This window comes from Leptodactylus fuscus, chromosome 1, assembly GCF_031893055.1.
Source record: "Leptodactylus fuscus isolate aLepFus1 chromosome 1, aLepFus1.hap2, whole genome shotgun sequence".
Lineage (NCBI taxonomy): Eukaryota > Metazoa > Chordata > Amphibia > Anura > Leptodactylidae > Leptodactylus > Leptodactylus fuscus.
Window position 1 is genome coordinate 29,394,315 of NC_134265.1, and position 13,294 is coordinate 29,407,608.

Genomic DNA, 13,294 nt, shown 5'->3' on the forward strand with positions numbered 1-13,294 from the left:
TAAGGGCCGTTCCCACGAAGTAACACGGCACTCAATATGACACTTAAACACGTGTCAGAGTGAGCGCTTCAAAACAGAATCCCATTCACTTCAATGGGTGCCGTCTTATGCGCACTACACATTGAAATTAATAGGAGGCTTTTTAACTCATTGATTTCAATATGAGCGCCGCGTTACTTCGTGGGAAGGGCCCTAAGGCTAGTCTTACATGACCGTATTGAACGTACGGTCTGCAAGTTGCTGATCAGCAACACTAGTTGTTGATTTGCAACATAGACTCCGCAGACGTCTGTGTCCTGCCGCACTTGCCCATACAGTTCTATGGTTGAGTCCATGCAGTGCCGCAATTCACGACCATTACGGACATATTCCATAAATTGCGGACCACGGTTGCAGCCTGGCCACCCCGCGGATAAAATATCCGGTGGTGTAAGAGGCCGCGTTGAATATAATGTGTTTGCAATTGAAAATCCTCAATTGCGGACCATTTGCGGACTTACATTACGGCCGTGTAAGACCAGCCTAAGAGTTCTATTGGGAGGCTTTTTTTGGAGACTGATTTAGAGGCGGATTCAGCGTCAAAATCAACACCAAAAAACTCTGTGTGTACTGACCCTCAATGAGTTTTTTGCAGGTGATTTCAATGAGTAGCGCGCATAAGACGGCACCCATTGAAGTCAACGGGATTCTGTTTTAAAGCGCTCACTCTGTCACGTGTTTACATGTCAGATTGAGCGCCGCGTTACTTTGTGGGAACGGGCCGTTAAAGGAAGGCTTTTTTGGAAGCTGATTTTGAGGTGGATTCAGTGTCAAAATCAGCGCCAAAAAACTCTGTGTGCACTGCCTCTCAATGAGTTTATTGCAGGTGGATTTTGAGGTGGAATCCACCTTAAAATCTCCCTCAAAAAACACCTCCCACCACTCCCCTTCATTTTAATGGGAGTCAGGAGTAGACTCGTTCCTCCAGCAGAATTCAGGCGGTTTCTGACATGCTAGCCTCATTGAATAAATGGGAGTTTAAAAAAAAATGTTAGCTTTTTTTGTAGTGGTTTTTGGAGCTTTTTTGGTTTTGTTTTTTTTTTCCTTCAAAAACCCTGATCACTGGCCGGGGTCCCACTGGCCGGAAATGCCGTAATTTGCCCACGCCGTGGAAAAAATCGTGGCGTTCTACAGTAATTGCAAATCTCATGCCCACTTTGCGGTACAATCCGCAGCACAAACCAGGGTGGTTTTGGAAATCGCAGCATGTCAACTATATCGACGGAACAGGAGGCTTTCCCGTAGATATAATTGTAACAGAAAGTCAGTGGAGGAAAACTCTGCAAACTTTGTGTTTAATGCACTGTGGGAAGAACCGTGATGCGTTCCCGGCGCGGTTAGCTCTGCGGAGGGTCCCGTGGGTCCTTAGCCAGAAGAAAAGTAACCCAAGGGCCCTCCATTTCTATAACCCTCTGGTCCGAGAGGGAATACAGTGTAAATGTATAGGCTGCTCTAGAGTCTCTCCTATACAACGCATACAAATCAGACTGGGAAGTGTGGAATATACCACAGCGCACTAAAGAACGGGGGTGCACTGAATCTACACAATATGGACTCATGTATAACATTAATGAGTTGCCCATTACAACCAATCAGATACCTTCTTTCATGTACTAACCTGAAATGGATAATAAAAGCTGTAATCTGATTGGCTGCTATGGGCAACAAGTGCTGGATTCCTGAAATAGTAGGCCTAGAGTCACTGAGCAGCCTGAGGCCTGAGCACAGCTCGCACTATACAGTATATTACACTGTATATGACCTAATATCTACCGGCTGAGGTATAACTGTGCAGATAATACCGGCGGCTTTATGACTATGCCTTATTCTTCTTCCACTAAAGTCTACAGGCATAGTCACAAATCCATGAGGGATAGGACACGCTACAAAGATGGATTCTCGAAGAACATGGTGCAAAATCTTCAAAAATCGGTCACACTTGAGCCTAACCTATATTTTCTGACATACTTGTATGAGATTTTTGCATGGTTTCCCTACATAGTGCTCAGTCCGCCCAGAATATGTTTGATGCTATAGAAAGAGGACGGCCATACTTTTAAGACTTAAAGGGGTTGTCCCGTTATGGACACTGGACAGGACAAAGGATAAGTCTTTGGTCTTTTGGGGCCCGATCGCCGAGTTCCTGAGTAATCAGGAGGATGGAGAACCGAAAAGTCCCCCTAAAGTGTGAATGGAGCCCCAGTACGCTGTATTAACTTCTATGGGGCTGAGGATGCTGTGAGAGATTGCAGTGCCGGCAGCCCCGTAGAAGTCAATGGAGTGCTGATAACGCAAATGCACTGGCTCTCCTTCCGCATGTCCTTTTTTTTTCACTGATGCATCACATCAATGACGCAGGAACAAAAATGGATGGCAAAGACCCAAAGACATACAAAATCTAGAATATTAAATGGATCCTATCATTGGATACCCTTTTTTTCTGACTAAAACATAGGAATAGCCTTAAGAAAGGCTATTCTTTTCAACCTTTAGATGTCTTCTCCGCGCCGCCGTTCAGTAGAAATCCAGGTTTTCTTCGGTATGCAAATGAGTTCTCTCGCAGCACTAGGGGCGGGCCCCAGCGCTCAAATGGCACTGGGGCGTCCCCAATGCTATAATGGGGTCCGTGTGCTTTCACTGCACAGCGCTCTTCCTAAACACTCTCCTCCTGCTACTCGTGGACATGGTGACTCTCCTTTAGTCGAATAGTGGTTCCCCTGAAACGAGCATTTTTTCCCATAGACTATAATGGGATTCGATATTCGATCGAGTACTGGAATATTGAGGCTCTACTCGAAACGAATATCGAATCTCGAATATTTCACTACTCGCTCATCTCTACTTCTTATGTATTTCCCATTCCTTTTGTAGCCACTGTTAACTTTGGCTTAAAAAACGCAGCAGAAAAAGCTGCATTTCGGCAACGGGGGGCTCAACCTAAAAGATATTTCAACTAACTTGTCTACTTTTTATTACCCCATAGAAAAAGACTATTATATATGACAAAATGTATGAAGATACAAACTCAACAAAACCCTGTTCTGTGAATCTTGACAAACTTCTTGAGGATTTTTCGCAGATTGAGAAGGTAATGCCTGTGTACAGCGCTGTTGTTTTACAGACTCTGCCGATTTTGGGGCTCATTTGGGTACATTTCCTTCCGGTTCTGTATTGCCATTTTCGGAGAGCCATAATTCTTTATTTTTGCATTACTATTGCTGCATTTGTGCCTTTTTTTCGGATGGTTTTCTTCCCTCGCCACTTCTGGTTTTGTTGGAGGGGAACCTTTTTGGTAAGGAAAGGGGTGCGGCCAAAAAAGTGTAAAAAAGCCGTCATATCACACAGCAGTGGAATCACAATTCCATGTGGTATATTTTGTGCAAAATTTATTTTGCAAAGGTACCTTTTTATAAAAAAAATTGCCACAAAGAGCCCAAAAAAAGGCACACCTAAAATAACTAAGGCCTCGGTCACATCTGCATCGGTAATCCGTCTGGGGGAGTCCGCATGGGGACCCCCCGAATGGAAAACTGAATGCATTTGCAAGCGATGTGCAGTGAAAGCACACGGATCCCATAATGGGGTTCGTGTGCTTGCTGCAAGATCTCCGCAGGGATCAGTGGCGTAACTAGGACCGGCAGGGACCCGTGGCGAACTTTTGACATGGCCCCCCTCCCCCGACCGGCCCCGCTGAAGAACATGGCCGACACCCCCCTCCGACACATTCCTGTGTGCTCTATTATGCCCCATAGTGGCCCCTGCACGCAGTATTATGCTCCATAGTGGCCCCTGCACACAGTATTATGCCCCATAGTGGTCCTTGTACACAGTTTTATGCCCCATAGTGGCCCCTGCACACAGTATTTTATCCCATGGTAGCCCCAGCACACAGTATTATACCCCATAGTGGCCCCTGCACACAGTATTATGCCCCATAGTGGTCTTTGTACACACTTTTATGCCTCATAGTGGCCCCTGTACACAGTGTTATGCCCCATAGTGGCCCCTGCTCACAGTATTTTATCCCATAGTGGCCCCTGCACACAGTATTATCCCCCATAGTGGCCCCTGCACACAGTATTATATCCCATAGTGGCCCCTGCACACAGTATTATATCCCATAGTTGCCCCTGCACACAGTATTATCCCCCATAGTGGCCCCTGCACACAGTATTATATCCCATAGTGGCCCCTGCACACAGTATTATATCCCATAGTGGCCCCTGCACACAGTATTATATCCCATAGTGGCCCCTGCACACAGTATTATCCCCCATAGTGGCCCCTGCACACAGTATTATATCCCATAGTGGCCCCTGCACACAGTATTATGCCTCATAGTTGCCCCTGCACACAGTATTATCCCCCATAGTGGCCCCTGCACACAGTATTATGCCTCATAGTTGCCCCTGCACACAGTATTATCCCCCATAGTGGCCCCTGCACACAGTATTATATCCCATAGTGGCCCCTGCACACAGTATTATGCCCCATAGTGGCCCCTGCACACAGTATTATGCCCCATAGTGGCCCCTGCACACAGTATTATGCCCCATAGTGGCCCCTGCACACAGTATTATGCCCCATAGTGGCCCCTGCACACAGTATTATGCCCCATAGTGGCCCCTGCACACAGTATTATGCCCCATAGTGGCCCCTGCACACAGTATTATGCCCCATAGTGGTCCCTGCACACAGTATTATGCCCCATAGTGGCCCCTGCACACAGTGTTATATCCCATAGTGGCCCCTGCACAAAGTATTATGTCCCATAGTGGCCCCTGCACACAGTATTATGCCCCATAGTGGCCCCTGCACACAGTATTATGCCCCATAGTGGCCCCTGCACACAGTGTTATATCCCATAGTGGCCCCTGCACACAGTATTATGTACCATAGTGGCTCCTGCACACACTATTATGCTCCATAGTGGCCCATGCACACAGTGTTATATCCCATAGTGGCCCCTGCACAAAGTATTATGTCCCATAGTGGCCCCTGCACACAGTATTATGCCCCATAGTGGCCCCTGCACACAGTATTATGCCCCATAGTGGTCCCTGCACACAGTATTATGCCCCATAGTGGCCCCTGCACACAGTGTTATATCCCATAGTGGCCCCTGCACAAAGTATTATGTCCCATAGTGGCCCCTGCACACAGTATTATGCCCCATAGTGGCCCCTGCACACAGTGTTATATCCCATAGTGGCCCCTGCACACAGTATTATGTACCATAGTGGATCCTTCACACACTATTATGCTCCATAGTGGCCCATGCACACAGTGTTATATCCCATAGTGGCCCCTGCACAAAGTATTATGTCCCATAGTGGCCCCTGCACACAGTATTATGCCCCACATTGTGGACACACATGAACAATTATTATACTCTGGGGTCTTTTCAGAACCCAGAGTATAATAATCGGAAACCAAGGGGGGATAAAAACATAAAAAACCACTGTCACTTACCTATCTCACGCTCCGCTGCAGTCCTCGGTGGCGTCGGCCTTCTTTAATGACATCTGAGACGTCACATGACCTGGGACATGCGCTTGAAGAGTCGGACATCTTTAGGAATGGACAGTTAAGGACACCCACAGACAGTAAAAGAACGCACTCGATGTCCATTTAAATCAATGCAAAATGTCACGCACACAGCTAGTGTCCGCTGCTAATGTCCGTGCAAGATTTTGAACGGACATTAGCAGCGGACACTAGCTGCCGGACACTGGCGGTAGTGTGAACGCTTCCTTACTAGACAGAGACCACACTCACTTTTTGAGCAACGTTCAAAAGTGAATTGAATGCATGACAAATTTAAAATGTTTGAAAAGTTTTTGGATAAATAAGTACAAAAAGTTGCAAAATCCTATTGTGCAACTTTAGGATGCTAGAATTCTCGTGTGGGCTTGTAAAGTTCTTTCTGTGTGTTTGTTTTGAAAGACTACAAGTCTTTTGTACCCAAAAATAAAAGGTGTCGTAAAGCTGCATCGAGTTAAGTGAAAATTGTGGGGCTTAGTAGTTGTTTTCAAATCTAGCTAGCGACATCGGAATTTTTTTTTTAACAAAAATTATCAAAAACTGTTCCGCATAAAATTTAGTTTAAAAACAGGTCATTTTGGCTGAGTTTGCTTTCTATTGTAGCGGCAAACAGTCTTTCCTTTATTCAGCCATGAATGTATCACCGTTATCTCCCCTAACAATAGGTTTTGTCTTTGCACAGAAATTTGCAGAGGTTAATGGAAAGAATAATCTGCTTGAAATCCAGCTGGAGAAATGGAGCCGAATGTGGAAAATTAGTCAAAAAAAACAGTCGAGCCTTGAACAAGGTCTGATACGATGTCTAGAGTGGTAGCGTCCCGGAAACTGGCACTTTGCAGCACTTCAGCTGTATCTGTCTGATTAGTCCTCATCATACCTGTCCTAGACGCACACTAGAATCTACTTAGTCTGGAAATGAAGGGACAGTAAAATTGTTTTTTTCCTGACAAATTTGAAGATCTGTATTAAGCCGGGAACTTTAAGTTCAGCATGTTTAAGTGCAGAAGTACGACACATTTTCTGTTCATTATCCAAAAATGATGTGCATATATACCCACAGCGGTGCTAAATCCTCACTGTTCCCTTTTGCAGTCTTTGGGAGCCTTCACACGGAGTAAACGCTCTGCTCGTTCTGAACGTAAAACTTGTTCACAGAGTGAGCGGCGTTAAAACAGATCCCATTGATTTCTATGGGTGCCGGCATACACGCGTATCACATTGAAAGCAAAAGGTAAAAAAAAAAAAAAAAAAAAGCCTCCCATTGATTTCAATGGGGAGCGCATGTATGCCGGCACCCATTGAAGTCAATGGGATCTGTTTTAACGCCGCTCACTCTGTGAACGAGTTTTACGTTCAGAATGAGCGGAGCGTTTACTCCTTGTGAAGGCTTCCTTAGTTTGGCTTTGTTTTACTTGCTGCTCCTTGTATTAACTGCAGTGAATCTGTGGACAAACTACATTTCCCATGATTCATCTACATGCTCCCATTCTGCCCTGCAATTAAATCACAGGTAATAAATCACTCCCACATCTAAGGTCACATGCTGCTTTGTTGTCCTTTTTGCTAGCTGAACTGCTCACAGGGAGGGGTAGAGAACTTGCAAACAAAACGTCACAGCTGAGGTCAATGACCTAAAAATAAAACAGATTAACTGTGTTATTTGAGCCTGCATGCAACTACAAAATAGAAAAAAAAATACAGTTTTGGATTAGAGCCACAACTATTCACACAGCTCTATCTATGTCCTTTTTGCTGAACATGTTAGTTTTTTTTATGGCCTTTAGGGTTGAGCGATCGGATCAGAAAAGATCGGATTCCGATCGGCGATTGAGTAAATATCGCGATCGGGTTCCGATTCCGCCTAAAAAAGATCGGGAACGGAATTTCAATCCCGATCGCTCAACTTACCTGCACAGAAACGCTGCTGCTCCCCATTGTTCTCGTGCCTCTTCTCACTACTTCACATGCCTGCAGAGCGCCGTACATGCCCCCGCCTCCCAGGCTAGTGTTACAGATGCTGGGAGAAGGTGCGGCTTGTGGCTTAGGAGAGTGTGGGCGGGTATTGGGAGGGGAGACGTGAGTGATTCGGCTCTGTGAATGGAACAATAAAAAAGTTATGGGGTTTGGAAGGTGTGGAGTCAAAAACAAAAATTGAAAAATGCCTGCACCCGGAAGGGGTTAAGGAAATGAGGGTGGGGGGGGGGGCATTCTGAATCATCAGCCTTGGTGACTACTCCTGAGTTCATGTGCTCTTATAGGGAAAAGGGATTCCATCATGTACAAAACCTTTAAGGCCTTGTATATAAATGTAAGTACTAATACGGGCAGATTGTGTAATAGCTTAGGTAGAAGCTGTATACTTCATGCTTAGTGGCTCATTGGTTTGTCCAAGTAATTAATTCATCGTGACAATGCCAAATGTATGAAATGAATGTCTTAATTCGGCTTTAATTGTGCAGAGTGCGCCGCCTTACAAGAGGTCATTAAAGGTCTGCAGCACACCATTGAATTACAATGTAACATGAGAGGTAAGGCGCTAAATTCTTTGTCTAATTGCTAATACAGTCGTTGGAAGATTCATATAATTATATTCTTTTCTATCATAATATATATTATTTTTTTGGTACCCAAACTTTCTGAAAATGGGACCTCCTTTCAAACGAGACCTTCATTCAGGGCCCTTACACCCACAATTCTGCTTCTTTCATGTTCCCTTCCTGAAACAGCCTGCTCTCTCCATACACTCAGCTCTGATACATACAGGCTTCCCCACACATACTCATCTCTGCTACCTTCATTTTCCCTCCACACACTCATCTCTCCTACAGTCATATTTCCCACACACTCATCTCTCCTACAATCATATTTCCCACACACTCATCTCTCCTACATTTATATTTCCCACAAACTCAACTCGACTACGTCCACATTTACACACACATTCAGTGTGCATGGGATCAGCCAGGGCCGCGTTGCTGACATCAGAGAGGTTGGGTGGGCTCCATACAGTGGAGGGGTTACCTTGTCTTTTAGTGCTAGGTCTCCACCCCTATGACTTTATTCAACTAATTTACATAAAAAATAGAAATGATTGAACATCAATTCCAGCAATTTAAGGGTTTTCCATTTCAAAGCCTTATCAGGACATCATTGGAGAAGCCATGAGATTTTTTTATTTTTATTTTTATTTTATTTATTTTTTTTTATTTTTTATTTTATGGTAGAGTTGGAAGGGACCTCAAGGGCCATCGGGTCCAACCCCCTGCGAGTGCAGGTTTTCCTAAATCATCCCAGTTATATGTTTATCCAGATTCCGCTTGAAGATTTCCATTGATGGAGCGCCCACCACCTCCCGTGGCAGCCTATTCCACTCTCTCACTACCCTCACTGTCAGAAAGTTTTTCCTAATGTCTAATCTGTATCTCTTTCCCTTTAGTTTCATCCCATTGCTTCTTGTACTTCCTTGTGCAGAACTGTACACAGTATTCCAGGTGTGGTCTGACCAGGGAAGAGTACAGCGGAATAATGACCTCTCTTGATCTAGATTCAATGCTTGTCTTAATACATCCCAGAATTTTATTAGCCTTTTTTGCAGCAGCACCGCACTGTTGGCTCATGTTGAATTTGTGATCTACTATTATGCCCAAATCCTTTTCCCCTATGCTATCACTTAGTTCTATTCCTCCCATACTATATATGTTTTTTACATTTCTGTTACATTTACTGTGCTTGGTTCCAGTACCCAAAATCTGCTGACAGGTTCCCTTTAAAATTAGACAGTACCACTAAAAAAAATTACAGTGTAATTTGATCTAAGACTAGAGTTACTCTAAGGGTATGTTCACATGGTGTAAACCAAATTCTGCCGTGTAAACGCTCCACGTGGCTAGCCACTCCTAGTTTTTTCACACAATCACTGATGAAAATCACCGACCAAACACTGACCATGTGAAAGCAGTCTTATTATGACAGTCTGTTTATCATGGCCACTTAAAAATCTGCCATGCGCTATCTTTGTCCATCAAAATGGACAGAGATGGAACCATACGAATAGACCCATTGATATATATGGGTTTTAGAATGGTCATGTGATTGGCCATCGTATGTCCATTATTCCCCACTATGTGAATAAATGCTCTCCATGACTTGTACGGATAAACATATAGTTTTTTCACGGATGTTAGGTGTGTGAAAAACGGCACAGCAGTGTGAATGGGGCCTAAGACAACACATATCAGTGAATTTGAAGAAATCTTTAGAAAGGTCACATGACACAGTTAATACATTTCAGTGGGCTTCATGTAGTCTGAATTTGGATTGGAGAATGGCACATGTATGTAAGCGTGATTTGTGTTAAAGGGTTGCCTGAAAATTTTTCATGGCATGCTTTTTGTGCTGTGCCCTCACTCTGCATGGAGTGCATTCACAAGGAGGCTTTAGGAGGACTTTCACTAACCTGATCACTGGCAGTGGCCTAACTAAGAATGACAGGGCTCTTCTAACACCCCGCAACCAACCCCCCCTTCCCCTGAAGACCCCAACTGACCAACCAACCGACCCCCCCCCCCCAATTCCTGCACGCTGTGTACAGGGGGATAATACCCCAGAGTATAATAATCGGAGATCCAGGGGAGGATACAATCATAAAAAACACCGGGGATTGCGTCACAACGCATAAGGACGCAAGCCACAGCCATGTGATATCAGGCTGGCCTGCAGCCTGCCTGGAGCCAGGAGAGATAGGTAACACTGTTTTTTATGTTCCCTCACCTCCCCTGGGCCTCCGATTATTATACTCAGGAGTCTGAAAAGACCCTTAAGTATAATATTAGTTTTATGGGGCCTGCGGCCTGACTTACCGATCCCGACTCCTGCTCACATCCGTCTTCGCAGAAGGGGAGGCGCCGGCGGCCGTGAGCAGGAGACAAGATTGGTAAGTAAATAGGGCCCATTAAAAAAAATGGCCTATTTAAAAAAAACACAAAAAACGCAGCAGTAGTGGCTGTCACTGGGCCCCCTAATTTCCTGGGCCTTGTGGCAGCCCCGGTAGTTACGCCCCTGATCACTGGGAACCTGGTGTTCAGGACCCAAGTGAACGGACACTTATCCCTTGTCCTGTGGATGGTGTAAAGCTGTCCATAACGGAGCACCAAATGAAGACTGCTCCATCTGCATCCATCCCTCTACTCCCTTTAATAACCATTGTTCTCATCCTATAACAGATGAGAGCAACAGACGTTCATAATGGTAGTGTGAACGTGGCCTTATCCAGTCAGTGAAGTCATAGACAAGGTACCCACAATATAGTATTAAACAGTATTAACTATTCACGTTACTAATTTCTTTCTATTTTTGCATTTAGATGAAAATGCCAATCTTAAGAAGAAAATAAGTACCTTAGAAGAAAATCTACAACATATTACAGAGGTGACATTAGACTTATTACATGCTCATTTGCTCTGCAATACACTTTTATAAAAGGCTTTTCTTCTATTTTTCTATATTGTCACATATATAAATGCATTTTCCACCAATTATTTCCTCCCCCTATGTCACTGACTGTAAGAGAACTGCAGACTGGCAAGAATAATCTAACAGCCTGCCATCAACACAATTTTGGAAAGTAACATAAGGCTGGATGAAGACACAAGACCAGCAAGTTCGGCCTATAACCCTACCAGGTTTATCTGGTGGAAAGCAAAAAAAACCCTTGAAGCTGATGCCAATTGCCTTCCGATTCCAAATCCGACAATTAATACAAAACCCTTGGTCTAGGTATTTTTAGCAAAAGCTAAAGCTTGTAATAGTAGTGGGCAGTTCCCCCAAACTACAGTTTAAGAATATATATAATCCGCATACCCACATCTCTATGGGCATATTATATAGTCTCCATAGGATGGACATATAATACAATTTTATTCTAATGTCACTCGCTCATGACAATAGCACATTACAATACACTTGGAAATTGCAGCATGTCAATTATAGCTACAGAAACTCCAGTGGTTCCCCATAAGTATAAACAGAAAGTCCCCAGAGGAAACCTCTGAAAACTTTCTGTCTAAAGAGCTGAGGGAAGAACCGCAATGCGTTTACGTGGGGCCTTAGACTAAGATGGAAGTACCCCCACTGACACAGTTGTCTATAAATAGAAAAAAAGGTCTGTTTAAAAAACAAAAAAATCCAGGCCATTCTTATGTGAAGTAATTTCCTATTAGTGTCCCAGAGGTAATCCTATTAATATTATAAAGGTGAAAGTTTGTGAGTTTGGATGTTTGTGTGTTTGGATGTTTGTTCCTCAATCACAGCCAAACGGCTGAATGGATTTTGGGGAAATTTCACACACACACACATATTGCCCAGGAAAAGGTAATAGGCTACTTTAAATGCGGGTCACTCACCCCAAATCGCCACCGTGACCCTCCAAAGAACCCTCCGGCTCGGCTGTAGAAGCTGGCATTCCGCCAGCACTGGTCTGTGCACGCACCTCCTATTGGCGCATGGCAGGCTGTGGGCGGGCTCTGGAGCCAGGGCTGCGGCACCATAGGTTGGGGGCTGAATGGTGGGCGTGCCGATTCAGCAGGGACACAGTGAGCAAGATGGCGGCCCACATGGTCCCGGCGCCGCAGCTATCCCAGGCCTCCTACATACTTCACAGATGGCTAAGGAGGAGGCTGCTGCACCCGACACACCATATAACAGGTCAGTGCAGCGGGTACAGGGGGTTGGGGAGGGGGTGTCCCGGGGGGGAGTGTCCCTAGGTCAGTGTCCCCAGGGATCAACCACATTCCCCAGCTTCATGTCCCCCCCCCCCCCCACATCGGCCCCAGTGTAGTTGGACTCACCTTGCCACGCTCCCCCACCGCTCTCTCCGCTCGCTCACTGCACATAGGTGTCGGGCAGTTGGCTGGCTTTACTAAGTCCCAACCCTTCAGCAGGGCATCAGTCAAACATGAAAGAGAGCAGCAGAAGATTAACCCCACGGGACAGAAACGCCGTGACTTTTACAGTAACTGTAAAGTGGATGGGATTCTTGCGAATCCCATGCCCGCTGTGTGGTAAAAACCACAGCATGGAAACGCTGCGTTTTCCAAAATGATTGTGGTTTTGGAAATCGCAGCATGTCAATTATAGATACAGTGTTGGCCCCCAGTGCTGCGAGAGAACTCATTTGCATACAGAAGAAAACGGGGATTTCTACCGAACGGCGGTGTGGAGAAGACATCTAAAGGTAGCAGAAAAATAGTCTTTCTTAAGACTATTCCTACGTGGTAGTGAGAAAAATAGCAATATAATGATAGAATCCCTTTAAGTGTTCCATTTATTTTTTTGAGCAGTGTATTACTGTTTTTATCCTTTATCCGTATTATCCATGCTGCTGTAACACACTAAAAAAAGGATTATCTAATCTTATTTTACCTTATCTCATCTTATTTGTGGTGTGTTTACTATGTTTGGGTGTGATTTCCACTCAATTGGCAGCTTGAGTGAAGAGTGAGTGCAAGATTGAGTGAGTACAAGATTGAGTGAGTACAAGATTGAGTGAGTGCAAGATTGAGCGAGTGGAGTGAATTGACCCCTGGCAGCTTAACCCATGTCACTGTCACATTTTCGGTCATTCCATAAGTGACACTCTTGTCAAAACTTTGTGCCAGTCGCATGCAGAAAATGTTGAAGACTGACAAACATTGGGGACAAGTTGATTTCCTAT

At 44.8% G+C, this 13,294-nt stretch overlaps 1 protein-coding gene across 1 annotated transcript in view; it reads left to right on the forward strand.

Moving 5' to 3' along the window:
* The first annotated feature begins 3,046 nt into the window (after positions 1-3,046).
* Positions 3,047-13,294, forward strand: part of CCDC152 (coiled-coil domain containing 152) — a 31,216-nt gene continuing 20,968 nt past the window's right edge. Inside the window, exons 1-4 of the mRNA XM_075269176.1 lie at positions 3,047-3,127; positions 6,266-6,371; positions 8,043-8,111; positions 10,946-11,010. Of these exons, the coding sequence (XP_075125277.1) occupies positions 3,047-3,127; positions 6,266-6,371; positions 8,043-8,111; positions 10,946-11,010 (321 nt within the window). The remainder of the gene's footprint in view (positions 3,128-6,265; positions 6,372-8,042; positions 8,112-10,945; positions 11,011-13,294) is intronic.